This window comes from Zalophus californianus, chromosome 10 (assembly GCF_009762305.2).
Source record: "Zalophus californianus isolate mZalCal1 chromosome 10, mZalCal1.pri.v2, whole genome shotgun sequence".
Classification (NCBI taxonomy): domain Eukaryota; kingdom Metazoa; phylum Chordata; class Mammalia; order Carnivora; family Otariidae; genus Zalophus; species Zalophus californianus.
In genome coordinates, this window is record NC_045604.1 from 67,113,489 (window position 1) to 67,132,341 (window position 18,853).

General features: G+C 47.6%; 1 protein-coding gene across 2 annotated transcripts; it reads right to left on the reverse strand.

Annotated features, from left to right (window-relative positions):
• Positions 1 to 9,315: 9,315 nt before the first annotated feature.
• On the reverse strand, positions 9,316 to 18,186 carry LOC113932223 (histone H3.3A). 2 transcript variants are annotated; one of them, XM_027610975.2, is made up of 4 exons: positions 18,025 to 18,186; positions 16,406 to 16,556; positions 15,054 to 15,207; positions 9,316 to 9,966 (listed from the first exon to the last, which is right to left on the reverse strand). In XM_027610975.2, exons 2-4 carry the CDS (start codon positions 16,531 to 16,533, stop codon positions 9,838 to 9,840), a joined length of 411 nt encoding a protein of 136 aa, XP_027466776.1. In that variant the 5' UTR covers positions 16,534 to 16,556; positions 18,025 to 18,186; the 3' UTR covers positions 9,316 to 9,837. The 2 variants fall into 2 exon arrangements, with proteins under 2 accessions (XP_027466776.1, XP_027466774.1); XM_027610973.2 differs by having other exon boundaries at positions 9,316 to 9,987; positions 18,025 to 18,155.
• Between the last annotated feature and the right edge of the window lie 667 nt (positions 18,187 to 18,853).

Below are 18,853 nucleotides of genomic sequence, written 5' to 3' on the forward strand. Positions count from 1 at the left end.
TGGGGCGCTGCCGCTGGAGTCGGGGGACGCCCGGGGGGGGGGGGGCGAGGGGCCGAGGCGAGGGGCGGGGCGAGGGGGCGGAGCGACAGGGGCTGGGGGCTGGCCGGCTGCCGGGGCGCTGCGGGGAGGTCTCCCGGACGCCTGAGGGAGGGGAGAGGAGAGGAGGCCAGGCCGCAGGGGGAGAGAGGTTTGGAGGCGATCCCAGAAGCGCGCCGCAGCGACAATGGGGCTCAGGGGCGACAACGGGGCGCAGGGGCGACGGGCTGGGCTCGAGGGGCGTGGAGGACCGGCGTCCCCGAGCTGAGGTGGACGGGACACCGGGGGACTCCGGCCCGGCCCCCCCAGTGTCGGCTGTGCGCCGAGCATTCGTCGCGCGTCCCCAGACGTCCTCCTACCACTTCGGTCACATTTGCCTCGCCAGCCCCATCTCCACGATTATCATTAAAATGTTCTCATCCACTCCAAACCTAAAGGTCAAGAGGTGCTACCTGAAACCCCAGGGTTCATGTACAATGTTTATTAGACATCCTAAAAATGCTCACTCCTGGGGGCGCCTAGCTGGCTCCGTCGGTGGAGGACGAGACTCGATCTCCGGGTGTGAGTTCGAGCCCCGCGTTCGGGGTAGAGAGTAGTTAAATAAATAAATAAACCCAAAACGAAATGCTCACTCCTAAGCCACATGAAGTCACCTCCTGTTGCTCCAGGGGTCCCTGTGCTTCAGACTGGTAAACTGAGGCTCGTGGAGGTTACCTGTCCTGCCGGCGGTTATGGGATGGGCCAAGCTAATTCCTCCTCAACGCCTGCAGGTGCCTCAGTTGCTCACGTTGGTCACAGCGCAGGGATGCAACCTGGGGGTCCGAACAGCGGATTCTCGGGAAGCGGAACCACGGAGCCAGGCTGGGTCCGAGGCTGGGGTGGGGCTCGGCAGGGCAGCTGGAGATGCTCGGCCATCTCTCCCGAGGAGAGACCTCACGGGAGAGGGCAGGTGTTTCGCACTCCGTACAGCCTTGCTGCGGCTGTAAACAGGTGAGTAGCGGAGTCCGAGGCCTTGCCTGGGAGGAGCGGCTTCTCTGCCGGAACATCTACGGTGGGCTACCGGGGCTGGGCGGGGGCTACCGGGGCCAGCCGCTCAGCGTGTGTTTCCAGACCTTTCCCAGGCACGTGCACGTAATCTCTGCACGTGCACGGTATGTCCACATCCACGCATATACTTACAAAGGTTTGAGGTTGTTTACTGTGTTTGTCGTTAAACTCATAGGAAGAAATATGCTACACTATCCCGCAGTTTGCTTTTTTTATGTAACTGTGTAGCTTGAACATTTTCCCACATCCGCATACATAGGTTTCTCTGCCTCGTTCTTTTTAATGACTACATGGTATTTCTCAGGATCACTATATACAGTTTTATCTAGCCATTCCTCCACTGATGGACTTTACGTTGTTCAGATTTCTCCCGTATACAAAACAGTGCTGCAATATATAGGTTTATCCTAGAAATGCATATCATTACATTTCTAGGGGATACAAGTGGAGATTTGGAGAAGAGTATTAAAACATGTATGAACATTCGCATGCCCCTCGTGAATAGTGCAATTATCTCACTCTTAAAAACTTGAACAGTTCACTTATTCAAGTGTTTTTTATTTACTTGACAGAGAGCGCGAGAGCAGGAGCAGGGGGATCTGCAGAGGGAGAGAGAGAGGCAGGCTCCCCATGAGCAGGGAGCCTCACTTGGGGCTCCATCCCAGGATCCCTGGATGACGACCTGAGCTGCAGCCGCTTAACTGAGCCACCCAGGAGCCCCTCAAGTTGTTGTTTGTTTGTTTGTTTTTTAAGATTTTATTTTATTTTAAGTAATCTCTGTACCCAAGGTCTGACTCAAATTCAGGATCAAGAGCTGCATGCTTCACCGACTGAGCCAGTCAGGAGCCTCTCTTATCCAAGTTTTTAACACTACACTGTATGTTGGATTCCAATGTAATCTTGGTTCTAGTTCTTTTTTTTTTAACTTTATTTTTTTATTTGGGGGGAGGGGCAGAGGAAGAGGGAGAGAAAGGGGGGGAAGCTGACTCCCCACTGAACAGGGAGACCTTGGCAGGGCTCAGTCTCAGGACCCTGAGATCATGACCCTGAGATCATGACCTGAGCTGAAACCAAGAGTTCAGAGGCTTAACCAACCTAGCCACCCAGGTGCTCCTACCGTGACATGGGTTTAAAGGAAGTCTTTTCCCCTTTTTCTAAAATTTCTCAGTCCTTGCATATTTTCTCACCCAGATGAACTTCAGAATTAAAATGTCAGTTTCCATTAAAAAAATCTTGTTAGAATTTTTGTTGAGTTTGTGTGTAGATCACTGTGGAAAGAACTAAGATCCTTACAGTGTTGAGTATTTCTATCAAGGAACATAAATCTTTCTTGATTTATTCAGATCTTTTCTATGGCCTTCAAAAAGGTGTTTTTTTTAATAATTCTCACACATTTCCTAAGTTTATTTTTTGATGTGTTATAGTTTAGTGGACATTGTAGATAGAATTTTTTATATTACATTTTTATATGTTGCTCTTCTAACCAGCAATTAGTTTCATTATAAATTTTAACTAGTTATTGGTAATGTATAGAAATTCTGTTGACTTTCATATATTTTATAACCTGCTATCTTATTGAGATCTCATTAAAACCAAAAATTTTGGAGTTGAAACTCTTTGGCAAGATAAATATTATTTGCTAATAATACAATTATGTCATAAAACTAGCAGTGCTATTTATTGAGCATTTACTATGTTCCAGGAACAGTACCAAGCACTTGACATTTTTTTTAAAGATTTTATTTATTTATTTGACAGAGAGAGACACAGCAAGAGAGGGAACACAAGCAGGGGGAGTGGGAGAGGGAGAAGCAGGCTTCCTGCTGAGCAGGGAGCTCGATGCGGGGCTCGATCCCAGGACCCGGGACCATGACCTGAGCTGAAGGCAGACGCTTAACGACTGAGCCACCCAGGCGCCCCTTGATGTGTTTTGATTCATACAATCCTCACAACCCAGACAACACACACATAGAAAACACGCAAAAGGGACGCCTGAGTGGCTCAGTGGGTTAAGCACCTGCCTTCAGCTCAGGTCATGATCCCAGGGTTCTGGGATCAAGTCCTGCATCGGGCTCTCTGCTCAGCGGGGAGTCTGCTTCTCCCTCTCCCTCTGCCGCTCCCCCTGCTTGTGCTCTCTCTCTCTGACAAATAAATAAATAAAATCTTAAAAAAAAAAGAAAAGAAAAGAACACACGCAATAGCAAACAATCATTCTATTTCTCCCACCTTGTGGGGAGAGCCCTGCCCGCCCCAAGATCCCATTTTCCTGCTCAGCTACTTTCCATTTCTCTCCATTGTAAGCAAAACTTCTGGAGTCACCTCTTCTTGTTGTTTCCCATTTCTCCAATTCTCTTTTTATTTTATTTTTTTTAAGTCAGCTCCACGCCCAACACGGAACTCGAACTCACCACCGGGAGATCAGGAGTCGCATGCTCTACGGACTGAGCCAGCCAGGTGCCCCAGAAGTTTGCTCATTTTGATTAAAACCCCAACATTTCTTGACTCTACTCCAGTTGGGTCTTGAGCCCCTGAATCAAGACCACAGTGACCCCCACATTGCCAGTTCCAGTGGGCAACTCTCAGACCTTACCCTACTGGATCCGGTCGTATCTGAGAGTGGCTGCTGCCTCTCTTTCTTAGAGCACTTTCTTCTTTTGGCTTCCAGACTCCATACGTGCCTGGCTCTCCTCGTCAGGCTCCTTCGGGGCTCTGAAGTCAATGTTGAGTGCCTCAGTCTTTGGAGCTCTTCTGTAGCTACCCTGCTCCCTTGGTGACTTCATCTAGCTTCTTCGCTTTAAGACCATGTCTTTGCTGGTGACTTCTAAATTCTGCTCTCCAGCCCAGACCTCCTTCCTAGACCCCAGGCTCCTATCCAACAATCTCCCTGAAATCTCCAGTGAAAGCTCATATGCATCTCAGCCTCAGCATGTCCACTGCGAATCTCCTGCCAGCCCCCAGATCCGGCTCCTGTCACACCTCCCATTGCTCTGCGGGTCTCGGCAGGCACGTCCACTCCCTACTGGGTCTGCACACACCAGGCTTGCTCCCCAGGATCCTGGGATCATGACTCGAGCCAAAGGCAGACACTCGATTGACTGAGCCACCCAGGAGTCCCAGAAAATATTTTAAATGAAAGGCACAACCCTGAGGCCAAGAGTCGCAGTTTTCGACTGAGCCAGCCAGGCTCCCCTCCAGAGCCTAACTCTTAAGCATGAAGCTATGCTGCAAATAATTACTTCCATTTTTTTCTTTTAAGATTTTATTTATTTATTTGAGAGGGAGAGAGAGAGCACAGCATGGTGAAGGAGCAGAGGGAGAGAGCAGACTCCGCACTGAGCAGGGAGCCCGATGTGGGACTCGATCCCAGGACTCCAGGAACATGACAGGAGCCAAAGGCAGTCGCTTAACCAACTGAGCCACCCAGGCACCCTAATTATTTCCTTTTTTAAAAAATATATTTTCTCGTTGCCTAGAACTTTCCAAAATACATTTAAAAACAGTGGTGAAGAAGTCTTCACAACAACTTTAAGAGAATGCCTCTTACCTAGGGTTTCACCACTAACGCTATTGATTTGACTCCCTTTATCAATGGTAAAGGTATACCCACCTGATCCTGTTTCATTTAGGGACCAAGGCTTAATGGCATAAGAAGAGCATTATCCAATGGGGACCTAATAAAAATTGCCTGCCTGGAAAGATCAGTCCTGGGGAAGGTCCCGAGGATGTGACTGCTAGTTGGCCCATGAACTGGACAGGCTTCTCGACCCCTCTCCTGTCCTTGGAAGATGGGTTCTTTTTTTTTTTTTTTTTAAAGATTTTATTTATTTTTCAACAGAGAGAGAGAGAGAGAGACAGTGAAAGAGGGAACACAAGCAGGGGGAGTGGGAGAGGGAGAAGCAGGCTTCCTGCTGAGCAGGGAGGCCGATGCGGGGCTCGATCCCAGGACCCTGGGATCATGACCTGAGCTGAAGGCAGACGCGTAACGACTGAGCCACCCAGGCGCCCCTGGAAGGTGGGTTCTGCTTGTCTTCCCTGCTCCCAGAAGCTCCCTCCGCCCCAAGGACGGCCTTGAGACAGTGATGTGGTGCTGGCACCATCGGGGTGGGGGGGGGAGGCGTGACCAAACCCCAGTGAGGCCCATGAACGGTGAGGATGTGGTGGGTAGGTGTGGGGATCCACCATCTTGCAGCCCCCAAGACAAGCTTGGTAGGTCCGTTCCCTGTGCTTGTTCAACCTGCCGCCTGCCAACCTGGTAGGCCTGCCTTTCTTTCGTCTTTCCCTGTCCTCTGAGTAGGGGGTTGGTTTTTGGATTACAGTCGGAGGCTCCCGGGAGGCTTGCGAACCAACTGTTGGAAGTTGGGGGCCAGATTTTTCTTTACAACTTTGCAAGGAACGGTGTGGATGCAGGTTTACTTTATCAGAACTTACCATTCTACTCCAGCATTTACTGACTATTATGTGTCAGGTCTTGGGTTTTCACATGTATTTTCACTTAATCCTCAAAATGACAAATCGGGTCCCATCTATTAAGGTTATAGAGGCTTCAGTGTTAAAGTCGGAAGGAAAGCAGGAACACTCATTCATTCTTGCATGACTCCCAACGGATTGTTATTCGGGTTTACTATGCACCACCACTGGGGCTGCGGTGGAAAACATGGCGAACCCCTGTTCTAGCACATTCTAGTGGAGGTCGTCAATAAAAAAGCCAACAATGTCATTTCAGATTTGGATAGATTCGAAGGAAATAAAACCAAGGATGTGACAAAAGGCATGTGGGCAGAGGGTTTGGCTGCAGCTTAGTAAGAGGTGGACCTCTGGAGGAAAGCCTGGCGAGGCCGTCACACAGGGCCTTGCGAGCCTAGGAGTTTAGATGTGATTCAGTGTGCGGTTGGGGGTATGACCTGAAAGGACTTGCTTTAGAAGCATTTCTCCCGAGGCTGTGGGAAGGGGCCCAAGGGAGGAAGAACGGGGTGGCTATAGACTGATGTGGGGTGTCCCGGGGGAAGGTAGCAGCCCGGACAAGGACGCTAGAGATATTCAGCGCAAAGTTTTGGATGCACTTCCTTAGAGTTAAGAGTCAACAGGATTTAATGGAGGTGGGGGAGAGGGAGAAATTAAAGGGGGTTGCTCACGACTGAACAGCTGGTGAGACAGGCAGAGGGTTTTCTTGTGATTTCTAGTCTGCCCCTCCTCATTCCCAGTGTTGTCTTTTTTCTGTTTCCACGGTCAAGACTTGCCTTCACTTCTGGTACTCCCAGCAAAATCAGTGACTCTTGTATCACTCCCTGAGCATGGGAATTAGAGCAAGGACCTGGATTTAGTCCACTGGAAAACAAAGTCTATCTCCTCCGTGAACTGGGTGGCCGTGGCCAAGTTTCTTCATGGGTAGAATCAGTCTCTGAGGGCACCCACCTCAGAGGGTCAGGAAGTTGGGCTTCGAGCGTCTTTATGCCCCTTTACATCCTCAGCATCTAGCAGATCCTTAATTTCAAATGTGCACATTTGAATTTATTTCCTCTGATTTTAGGCTGTCAAGATTGGAAGGGAAAAGAGCTTGGGCATTTCCAAGCGTTCACTCACCTAACAGTATAAGCCAGGCGAGAGTCCCTCCATTTGCTTGAGAATAGTCTCCAAATTCCTTCTGAAAAGTTCTTCTAGCTAAAGTATTCCCAATTCCCAAGACCTACTTACCTAAAATTATTTTTATCTTACCATATAATCTTGTAGGGTTTTTCTTCTAACAACTTTAGGAACATTTTCTGGAAGCTTAAGAGGTGTTAACTGGCTGTTTTCCTGTTACTTCAGTATTCAAAAGTGGGTTACCCTGTTGAAGATGTTGGAAGACTGCACTTAACCAAGAGTGGTGAGGTAAGCCACAGCCCCCACTTGTCACTTTGGGCCCAAATCCAATTCACCAGACTCTTCCTGGGTAGGCTTGTCAAGTAATAATTCCAAAGCATACTGGGGAACAGGATTATCAGCCTGTCATCAGTGACAGTTTTTCAAAAACTGACCCAGGGGTCAAGAGGGTGGCGGATCACTTACATCCAAGAGTCCTAGAATAGCCCTGAACTCAAAGCTACTAGGCACATATTTTAATCAAAACTTGAAATAAAACAAAAACTACTATGCACATAGTATATAACTGTCCATTAAGAAGCCCCCAAGGGGCACCTGGGTGGCTCAGTTGATTAAACTGCTGCCTTCAGCTCAGGTCGTGATTCCAGAGTCCTGGGATTGAGCCCCACATCGGGCTCCCTGCTCATGTAGGAAGCCTGCTTCTCCCCTCTGCCTGCCGCTCCCCCTGCTTGTGCGCTCTCTCTGTGTGTCAAATAAATAAATCTTAAAAAAAAAAAAAAAAAAAGAAGCCCCCAAGATGGGGCGCCTGGGTGGCTCAGTCGGTTGAGCCTCTGCCTTCAGCTCAGGTCATGATCCCAGGGTCCTGGGATCAAGCCCCGCATCGGGCTCCTTGCTTGGCGGAGAGCCTGCTTCTCCCTCTCCCTCTCCCTGCCTCTCTGCCTTACCTGTGCTCTCTGTCAAATAAATAAATAAAATCTTTAAAAAAAAATCCCCCCAGGTTTCACTGCCTAATTTGTGAGTAGGAACCAATCACATACTTCATAGGAATAGAATACACATCAAATATCGACAGAGCACAGAATATTGAGACAAGCGCATTACAATGGCCAGACATCTGTGTATGGAGTGCCAACTTCCATCTATTTTGTCTGCATCTTTTTCCCTGAATGTTCCACTTTGTCATATACAACGTATTGTGTGTCAGTACCTCAACAGTGAGCAGTTACATACTCCACAGTTGTTTAAAGTGAATTGTTAACATACCTATTTCATGGGGAAACACAGAAATAGAAACATGCTTTTTAGTTCACGAAGTTTTAGAGCAAAATTTAGTAGATTCTAAGGGAGTTTAATTCAAAGGATGGCATTCCCTATTTGTAAACAGATACCAACAGCTAACTTCCACCCTATTGGAGACACCCACTTTCCCTAGTTTTCATGAACAGGCCCTACCATCTGTCCCTTGGCACTGCAAAGCCCGAACTGGGGAAATTCATGAAAAACTGGCTTTTGGGGGGCAGCCTGGCTGGCTCAGTGGGGCATGTGACTCGATCTCGGGCTCGTGGGTTTGAGCTTACTTAAAACAAAAACCTGGCTTTCTGTAGCTTGTATTACAATGAATACCCTGGCCAATTCTCCCAGGTAATACCAGCGCCTGCCTGAAGTTTACACAAGGGATTGCACGAAAAACTAAGATCCCACGTCAAGAAATCAGAAACAGGCTCTAAAACGAATTTCGTAATTCTCTCATTAAGTGATTTTTGATGGAGAATATAAAAAAATGAAGTTACGGTTAAAAAAGAGCTCACAAGCAGGAACAGAAGCCCAATGTTCTACCTTATTGACTGGGAGTTCTCGGCCCATCAACTAATTTTACTTCTAGAGCAGCTTCACAAGCTCGAATGTGACAACTACCGTCAGTCCATTAGGGATGGGTTACAAGCTTTAAAAGGCTTATTACCCTTATTTCACACTTATCATTCAAATGCTAAACAAAACAGTGCTAAGAGTTAACTGTTGGTGCTTGATCAATAACTTCAGGGTTCACACAGCATCTTTAAAGAGCCCAATCTCCAACGCACAGAATTTTTAAGCTTAAGACTTACTGTGACATTTGCATTTTAAATTACCACTGAACAAAGTTTAATAGCGTAGTAATGTTTATAAATGTACCTTCACTACTTACGAAGATTTACCTATTTCCACACGATTCTGTTGGCCGGCTAGGATCAGTAACGATTGGTTTAGAATACAACATATCCGAAGAGTTGAGATCTGATTTTCACAGATTTACTCTCTGCAAATTTTTTGTTTTATTTTTTTTAATTTTATTTTGTTTTAAAAAGTTCTTATTTAAGTCATCTCTGCATCCAAAGTGAGGCTCAAACTCATGACCCTGAGATCAAGAGTCGCGTGCTCTTACGACGGAGCTGGCCGGGCACCCCCAGTCTCTGCCCATTTTAAATCAGGACGAAAGCCAGTAGAGCTCTGGTTTCCTTCCCATTCAAAATTTCTCCTTTCCCCATCTCGCAACGGCCTTGTCGCAGATGTAAGGTGAGAAAACACTTGATGATACTAAAATGATTTTTAATACGGCTATCATCAAGTGGCTTAACTCTACGGCTAAGGTGGATAATAAAGACCAAAAGCAGGTATAGTTTAATGTATTTTAATAGCAAACTTACAGGAACAGCACAGAAGACAGACAACATTAAAAACATGTACTTGCATGTAGGACAACTCAGTTAGAAAAGTACAGCGAATGGATGGATCTACTGTATGATAAAAATGCTACAAACACCATTTAGTTGCCGTCAATAAGAAATTTACTTGTTTTAAAAAAATCCAAATGCTGGCATTGTCCAGAAAAATTTAACAGGTTTATTTATAATTGTTATAAAGTTGAACTGCTGAAACGTGTTCACTGAAACATTTTGACTTGCATTAATGCTTTATGTCCCCGCATTTATATTAAAAATTCACACACAAATGACAATGGAAAACCTGCCAATACCTGATTTCTGTCCCCTATTTTTCCACTTGCAATCATATACTTAGGTACCTTTTGACCCCATGGAAAAAAAATATCTAACGTTCAGAACTACCAATAACAGGAAGAAGAGAAATTTTTTTTTTTTTTTTAAAGAATGAAATGTTTTCCATCATAGTGGATTCTTAAGCACGTTCTCCACGTATGCGGCGCGCTAGCTGGATGTCTTTTGGCATAATTGTGACACGTTTGGCATGGATAGCACACAGGTTGGTGTCTTCAAAGAGGCCCACCAGATAGGCCTCGCTTGCCTCCTGCGAAGGAACGAGAAAAAGCTATTAATGGTGTTAGAACCAACATTTAAGATGTATCTGCATTGGTGAAAATGACGTGGGTTTCTGAACCCTTTGAAAACCTACTTCAGGTGATGTTGACTGTTTAGCTGAATGCTTCCACGGAAACGGCCTTTCAGCTTTGTCCCGCAGATGGTGATGAACAGAGAAAAGCTCAAGTGTGGAAATCTTTATCCAATTACACAGAAGTCAAATTACTTCATCACTAAGAAAGTTCTGACTTTCCTAAAGTTTAACATGTGATTTCTTATAAACTGAAATGTCTTAAAAGTAGCTCTAACTTAATTCAAGAAATCCCATTTAAGCTTGAAGATCCTCCCTTATCCTTTCAATGATAAATGGAATCATATATCCAATCCAAACTAATACTCCCTCCTCCTCGCCAGGGTCCTCCCTGGTCTGAACCCCAGTCACACTCCAGTATCTGCTTGAACCCCTGCCTCGCCAATAATCCAAAATAGCTGACCACTGGCTCCCATCACACAGTCCCCGGCTACCTTTCCTTTGAAACCTCAGTCTGATCACACGAGAGGACTATGGGTCCCAGAACACACTAGATCAGTGTCTTACTGACAGACTTTGACCTATTTGGCCTAGATGTGCCCCCTCCCAGGTGTACCTTCCCCTGTGCATCCCAATCTGTAATGACCTTTTACCCTCTAGTATTAATATCAATCCCTCTGGTTTTTCCCATTCCACTTCAAGATTCCTTGAAGGCATCCTCCTATCCCCACCAGCGCTCACCAAGCGCCAGCCATAGGGGCTGTTCCCGGACATCTGGCACGGGGAAAGGAAAAAGAGGAGCTTCTACTTAGAATTAACTCTTAACTCAATCGTTTGTCTATCTTACAGCTGTGCAAAGCTGAAGCATCCTTTAGTTGAAGCTGGAACATCTGCTCACTCATTCTGGAACGAAGAATCTGTGTTACCAGCCCAGGCATCAGCTGAGCTGTTCTACTGGAGGCGGAGCATCAAGTGAGAGGTTATTTGGCCCTGTCTCCTCCTCTATAGGGAAGTTACTTCTCTGTTCAAGATACTCAGAAAAAACAGATTTTTATAGTTGCTATTTTTGCCCTAATAACAACTTTCCATTTTGGCATCTTTAGGCAATGATAACACACTAAATACTTGAGCAATTAAAGCCACATATGCTACATGATACACAAGATATGTAGATGGGCATCACAAACTAATGATGTAACGTATGGTTAGTAACAAAAAAAATTTAAAGAAAAAAAAGAAAAAGATATGTAGATGGGAACAGGCAGATTTGCTTTTCACAAACATGATTTTGCAATAAAACTCCTGAGATTTATATGTAGATGGGAACAGCCAGATTTGCTTTTCAAAGCATTAACAGAGCAACAATTAATTCAAATGATTTACATTAGTTCATCGTATGGAAAAATTACTTTCTGCACATTTATACCTTCATCTTTTTTGCCGCATGCCTCTCTTCTATAAAAATTTGTGTCATCCAAATTTTACCACCCCCTACATGTTTTTCTCCTGCATTTGTTAAGAGTTCAAATCTTATTTACCCATTAAAGCCTAGCTCAAGACTTCCGTGCAGGAGAGAGAGCGTTTCTCTTAGCCCTGGCTCCTAAGTGCAGGTAGCCGTGAACTCCTCCTAATTCCTTGGTACTCACGGGCCCTGTACACCAGCCACCTTTTAATGTAAGTTACTTAATAGTCTCATGATGACCAACAAGTATTTATTTTTAAAAATCTAATCCTATTTAACTTTGCATCATTTCCATGCAAACATTCCAAAGAAATGTATTAAAAGCCAAAGACCTTATCCAGGGATTCATTCTTAGGATATTCTAAGAAATGGGTAAAAAGTTTGGAAAACATGGCATACCGTAGCCTGCTCTAAGGGGTTCATAATGCACATCAGATACTACAACTGACGCTCCTCAGGAAAGATACCAGTTTAATTTTGTTCCACCCAACATCATCTCACGATGATGCACATCTGGAATGCTTTTGCCAAACCAAGCACTATGAGCCACTATATGGACAAGCCAACAACAGGCCCTGTGATTTTTTTTTTTTTTTAAAGATTTTATTTATTTATTTGACACAGAGAGAGAGGGAACACAAGCAGGGGGAGTGGGAGAGGGAGAAGCAGGCTTCCCGCCGAGCAGGGAGCCCGATGTGGGGCCCAATCCCAGGAACCTGGGATCAATGACCTGAGCCGAAGGCAGACACTTAACCAACTGAGCCACCCAGGCACCCCAGGCCCTGTGACTTTGAGACCACTTAAGAGTGGTAGGATCTTGGGGTGCCTGGCTGGCTCAGACGGTTAAGCATCTGCCTTTGGCTCAGGTCATGATCTCAGGGTTCTGGGATCGAACCCCACGTTTGGCTCACAGCTCAGTGAGGAACCTGCTTCTCCCTCTGCTCGTGCTCTCTCTCTGTATCTCTTTGTCTTGAATAAATAGAATCTTAAAAAAAAAAAAAAAGTGGTAGGATCTAGGCACCCTAGTCCTGGTCCGAAGGGGCATGTGGGGCTCTTACTGCTGTCTTAGAAACCGGTTAACACTGGTTTTACAGATTCATGTCTGGTCGGCTCTTGGATACTCCCAGGGGATTGGACCATGACCTTATTTCCAATTCTGTCCCACAGGCCCTAAGGTCTCCTAAACATTAAGGCTGTAATGGGAATTAAAGACTGCCACGTAAATGTACACCCAACAAACATCATTTTGAGATGATGGCCAAAGAAAAAACATCTCACAACTGGAAGGAAAGACTCATTTACAGCATCTTGAGTATATTCAAGGTCTGGTTCTTCCACCATTTCAAAACACAGAGGTCTGTATTTTTAACACAGGGATACCTTAGTCCAAACTCTCAGACGTTAAAGGCAAAGATTAAATCTGAAGTTTGTCAACTCCCGAGTATCTCCAGGCAGAGCCAGACTATCTCCCTACCCTGCTCCTGCACCACCGCCCTTCTCATTTAGCGCTGTCAGGAAACTTGTCAACTGTGTGATTCCAAAGCCAGAAACACAGCAACCTCTGGCATTTTGTTTTAACCGCTCTCTTCTATTACTTTATTTCCATTAGCAAATTCTCCATCTCCAGGTCTTTAAGGGACCTGAAGAGTACGTATACAAAAACACACAAAAAACTGAATCAAAGATTCCACTTTCCAGTAAAGAACTAACTGCTAAAGTACCACAGGCAGCAGAGGCAAACATTTTGCTTAAAACCAACACAACCACACTTAATAATGTAAGACACACCCCTGAGTCACAGGGACAATGGGAGTTTAGACATGATGTAAAAAGACAGTAGTCTTCTACCCAGATTGTTTAGTCATTTCAATTTACAAGGCCCTACCACTGACAGGTGAGCTCAAACATGTGGGACTCCCAAGACTAATGTGTTCTTGAAGCAGAGTTGGGCTAACTAGAAAATAGAACTAGCAGCTCTGAATCAAATGCCCGTCAAGCTCAGTGATGTCTCTGTAGTTAACAATACAGTGGGTAAAATGTGATTTGCAATTGTAGTAATCCATGAGACCTCAAGACAATCAATGATTAAAAGAGAAAACAGTAGGCGCCTGGGTGGCTCAGTTGGTTGAGCGACTGCCTTCGGCTCAGGTCATGATCCAGGAGTCCCGGGATCGGGTCCCGCATCGGGCTCCCTGCTCGGCGGGGAGTCTGCTTCTCCCTCTGACCCTCCCCCCTCTCATTGCTCTCTCTCTCTCTCTCATTCTGTCTCAAATAAAATAAATAAATAAATAAAATCTTAAAAAAAAAAAAAACTTTAAAAAAAAGAGAAAACAGTTTTAAGTCACAGCACTGGAAGATTTTAGTAGTTTGAAATTTCAGCAATTTCCATTCACTGAGAATCTAATGGAAGCCCACTCCTGGAATCCACCAATCAAATGAAGCTCAGACTAACCATAGAAACAGTTCAACCAATTACACTTCAGTAGAGAATCCACCTATCAAATCTCCCTCACATATAAAGCAAAGGCTCGGCTCGGCAACAGCAGCCTGGAAAATCCCCCCATGGAGTATATGCAGATGGTGGACCCTCCCCACCAGAGATTGTGATCCAGGTCGGCGGTACCTAGCAATCTGCATTTTGAATCACTCCCAACCGCACGCTCTGACGGAGCGTCTTAACCACGTTTTGAGATTCACTCATCTGAAGAATGCCAAACACTATAAAATAGGTTACACTTTCCCGACTGATTTAATTATACCCTTACACCTAATGAAGTATCTTCTTTGTGGGCATTTCAAGTTTTAATCTTGGTGCAAAACACAGTATTTCAGATACACAACCACCTCAAACTATTTCTCAGAGTTCTGATGCCCTGGTGCTAAGATTAAACTCAACAGTTTCCCATTTAAGTGGAAATCCATAATCCTCTTTAGCTAACTACAAGTCCTGAAATCCCCGTCCCTTAACACGTACAGTATAATCCTTAAGCACACCTTGTCTTCCTCTCGCCCATCCAATCCTAACCACCCTGTGCTTCTTTTACCACAATTTACAGTTCTTCAGTACAGCCTATTCCCAACCCAGACATTATGCGCTCTCTGCTTGCACCTGCCTCTTCAGAGTGAGTAAGACATTCATTCTACACCCTTTTAGAGTGGCCAGTCACTGCTTAAAGCTGATCACCAACACAGACCTTTAGTCCCATGTCTCTATAATGTCACATTAGGGGCATTACATGTCTCTGCACCCAGAGACGAACAAGAGGGTTCTTTTCCCCCTTGAGCATTGTTCTCAAAGCAACGTTTAAAATTTAAAAATGGTATACAGAAATGCGCACTAGGTTTTGGCATCAAATGGGTTCAAATTAGGACTCCGTGACCCAAGTGGGTTCAAATGACATTTCTGTGTCTATGACCTTGAGCAACTTAACCTTTCTGCCATCTCAACGGTGATGCAAAGGTATCATCCACCTTACAGGCTCCAGACAATTAAATTATGTAAGCACAAGTAAAGATTTAGAATTGTTCTCGGTAGCAGCAGGGTGGCCACCTCTTACAGAGCCTTTCCCACCAGCCATTTTACCTGCAAAGCACCAATAGCCGCGCTCTGGAAGCGCAGATCTGTTTTGAAGTCCTGAGCAATTTCTCGCACCAGACGCTGGAAAGGAAGTTTGCGGATCAGAAGTTCGGTGGACTTCTGATAACGTCTAATTTCACGGAGTGCCACAGTACCAGGCCTTAAAAAAAACAAAACAATAAAAAACCCACATTAAGGAAAGGGTCACCATATAAAAAACATGCAGTCATTTTCCAAAAAATAAACCGCTCATCTTCTAACCTTTAGCATCTGTATAAAATTTCACTTATGAATTTATGATGTGAATATTCAAGTCTATCAAGAGTAACGACAATACCTTTAAAGCAAAAAGTATGGTATTAAAGTAGAATCTTGGCAGGGAGTTTATTCAAGTCCCGTTCATCTCCTTCATCTATAACACAGATGTGGCAGTAACTTCTGTTATTACTTGGGAGGGTGTTAGGCCACTAATAAAAGTCCCCATTCAGACTTCTCCACTTGGCACCATACTCCTTCCCACCCGCACCCTCAATTCTTCTAAAAGCCCTACCAACACCACCCAATGAGCCGCATTTGAACTACTCTTGTGGTCTATTTAAGTTTGATTCCCCAGAGTATCTTTACTTTGACTACTGCTCCTCCCTCAGGGATGATTGGATTTGAACACTTATGACTGTGCAGTGCATCTTCCACTTTTTTGTTTTTTACTAAGTAACTGTGGGAAAAAATGTACCTCAAGTCTGACTTATTTTCTTCCATCGAATGAGCTTTTATTTTAGAGTAACTATAAAATCATTTGCAGAGGCTAAGTATGGACAACTTCTGCCCTCTAATGGCAGATGCCCTTAACAACACTGCTCAGGGTAGTTCAAAACCCACTGTGCTAAGAGGAGGAAATAAACCAATTCAAATAAATGAGGGATGAGAACTTTACGCAAACAAGACATCCCCCATTTTGGTTACTGGTAAAATAAAATTAATGTTAAAATTTGTCATTTTACCCAAAGTGACAGTGTCCTCAGAAATGTATTTTAAAAACACTTTACTATTTAAAAAACACATATTACTAATGTAACAAACTGAATAAAACGCCACTCTATCCCATGAACGTTATTAGTGATTCAATTTGTCTCCTCTGGCCTCTGGGCAGTTTCAAAATAAAATATTCCAATAAAACCCAACACTAAATTTTATATATATATTTTTTCAAGGATTAGTAAATATTCAAAAGGGGAAAGACACCAGCTTCCCTAAAGGAAAAAGTGTGCTTATCATACATCTTAGCGTTATATTACATAAATACTGCTTCCTTGGACAGACTTTGTCCCACTATTTCCTCTTTTTTTTTTTTTAAATACCTGTAACGATGAGGTTTCTTCACCCCTCCAGTAGAGGGCGCACTCTTGCGAGCGGCTTTTGTAGCCAGTTGCTTCCTCGGTGCTTTACCACCGGTCGATTTGCGGGCAGTCTGCTTTGTACGAGCCATGGTACAGAAACTCCCTTACTTACCTACCAGCATTAAAAAACAAACATCATATATGCAACTACCAAACATCCAAGTTTTCCTGCCACTACCATCACCCCCACCCCCGAAAACCTGGAAATTATGACCAGTACAAAAAAAAAAGTCCGTAATGTAATAATTCTAAAGGGTGCAGATTACGTCTACCACCCCAATAGGACTTCTTGAAACAAACTGTAGAACTACAAGATTGCTAGCATTAACGCCAATCATCTCTCAAAATGCCAAATCTGAGCGACAAACGGCAAAACAAAAAGACCCCTAACAGCCTCTGCTTCAATTTCTTTAATTAAAGCAGAAACTAGGTATGTCTGTAAACACCCGATCCACGAACAAGTCAAAACAACGAAGCCACAAACCACAGAAGGGTCGAGTCAAATATCGGCATTAAAAAACAAAACAACAACAAAAAAAGGTTTTCGCCCCCCCCCGCTCCCCCCGCGGCTGCCCCCCAGTGCGCCTGGCAGCGCACAGATCTCCGTAAATATCGGCCAGCAGCCCTGGGTCCGCGTCTCTACAGCTCTCGAGGGCCGGCGGGGCCGAAAGCTCCCGCGGAGGGCCGTCCACAAAGCCCCGTCCCCGCGTCCGGCCCGCGGGGGCTCCTCGGCGACATCACCCGAGCGCCCGCAGCCCGGCCGCCCGGCCCGCGGAAACTTTCGGGCCCGGCCCGCAGCCCGCCCGCCGCCCCCCGCGCGGCTCCCAGACCCCAGCAAAATGGAAACAATCGCGCCGCCGATCCGCTGCCTCCCGGACGCACCACACACCAAAACGCTCCAAAATGCCCCGATCCCCTGCCACGTGCCGCCCTCCAAAATGCAAAAGTTTTTTTGCATTTCAAATGCATCAAGTTTCCGCTTCTCCAAAAAAGGAGAGAAAAATGTCCCTCTGCGAAAAACGTTCCCCCGTTTGTGAAACGGGGAAGAGAGAAACGGGGGAGAAAATATGGTCGGTGACCAGAGAAGAGAGACAAGATGGTGAAGCTTAGCAACAACTGTGGGGAGGCAGCAAAAAGCGAGTTACCCCGGGGTGGGAAGCGGCGGCGATTTCCAGCCCTTTCCCGCCCGAAAACCGCGGCCCGGGGCCTGGGGGCGGCAGTTAAGGGGCCCGCGCGGGTCGTGGTGAGGGTCTGGGGTCCCGGGAAGGGGCGGCGGGCGGGATTTCGCCGAAGAAAGGGGAGCCCGGGGCGCGGGGAGGAGGGAGAGCGGCTCGGCGCCGCGGCGGTGGCTGCTGTTGGGCTGAGGCGGCGAGAGACGGGGGAGAGCCGCCGCCGCCGCCGCCGCCGCCGCCGCCTCGGGCCGAGGGAAACTCGCTCCTCACCTCCATTTCGGGGCCAAAAAGTTTGCGGGCCAAGCCCGCGGGGGCCGCGGGGCCGTCCCCGCAGCGCCGGGGCCCGGCCCCGCGGCGGGCGGCGAGCGGGGCTCGGTCCCGGGGAGGCGGGCGGCCGGGGAAACTTACCCCCCTTCTCCTTGGGCTGGAGCTCGGCGAGCTAGAGGCGGCGCTGGCGTTGGCGAGCGACGGCGGCGCGGCGGCGGCTGCGAACACAATTGAAAGATGGCTGACACCGAGGCTATCCCCCAACACACGCCGCCCCGCCCCCGCGCCGCGCGCCAGCCAATCACACACAATGGAGGGAAGGCTCGGCCCCGCCCCCAGCCCCCGCTCACGCCCCGCCCCCTCCCCTCCCCCCGCGCGCCCGTTCGCTGGCGCGCGCTCGCCCCTCCCCCGCGCGCCGCCCGCTCCCTCCCCCCGGCCTCCTCGCGCCGAGTGTGTACAAACACAAAAGACGTGCCGAAGGGCCGCCGGCTCCCGCCGCGACGGCCGGCCGCCCGCCTGTCGGCCCGTCCACCCGCGCGCCCCGGGGCCGGCTCCCGCGCCCGGCCCGTCCTCCCCCCCCAATCCCCTCCCCGCCGCGCCCACGTCATCCCGCGCCGGGAGCCCGGGGTCCGGGCGCCCAGGAGCTGTGGGGGAGGGGCGGCGGCCCGGGCGCGGCCGGTGAACGCCCGGCCTGCGGGCGGCGGCGGGGGAGGGATGGGGTGGGGGAGGGGGCGCCCCGAGCGGCGGTGGCGGCAGCGGGACAGAGGCCGCGGCCGGCCGGGGGCGCCCCCGGGGCCGCGCGGCCCGCCGGAGCTCCGGGGCCGCCCGGCCCGCCCGCGCTCAACTTTCCCCGCAGGTGGCGGCGCGGGGCCGGGGCCGGACGCCTGATGCAAGATGGCTGTGCTCGGCGAGCCCGACAACAATGCGCGGCCGCCGCCGGCCGCCCGGGCCTCCGCCGCGCCGTGCGCTG

Excerpts from the sequence above, each read along its gene's own strand:
- LOC113932223 (XM_027610973.2), bottom strand. The coding sequence starts at position 16,533 with ATGGCTCGTACAAAGCAGACTGCCCGCAAATCGACCGGTGGTAAAGCA. Across the intron at positions 15,208-16,405 it reads AAGAAACCTCATCGTTACAG|GCCTGGTACTGTGGCACTCC; the intron begins GTATTTAAAAAA and ends GTTTTTTTTAAG. Across the intron at positions 9,988-15,053 it reads CGGCTATTGGTGCTTTGCAG|CTTTTTCTCGTTCCTTCGCA; the intron begins GTAAAATGGCTG and ends CACCATTAATAG.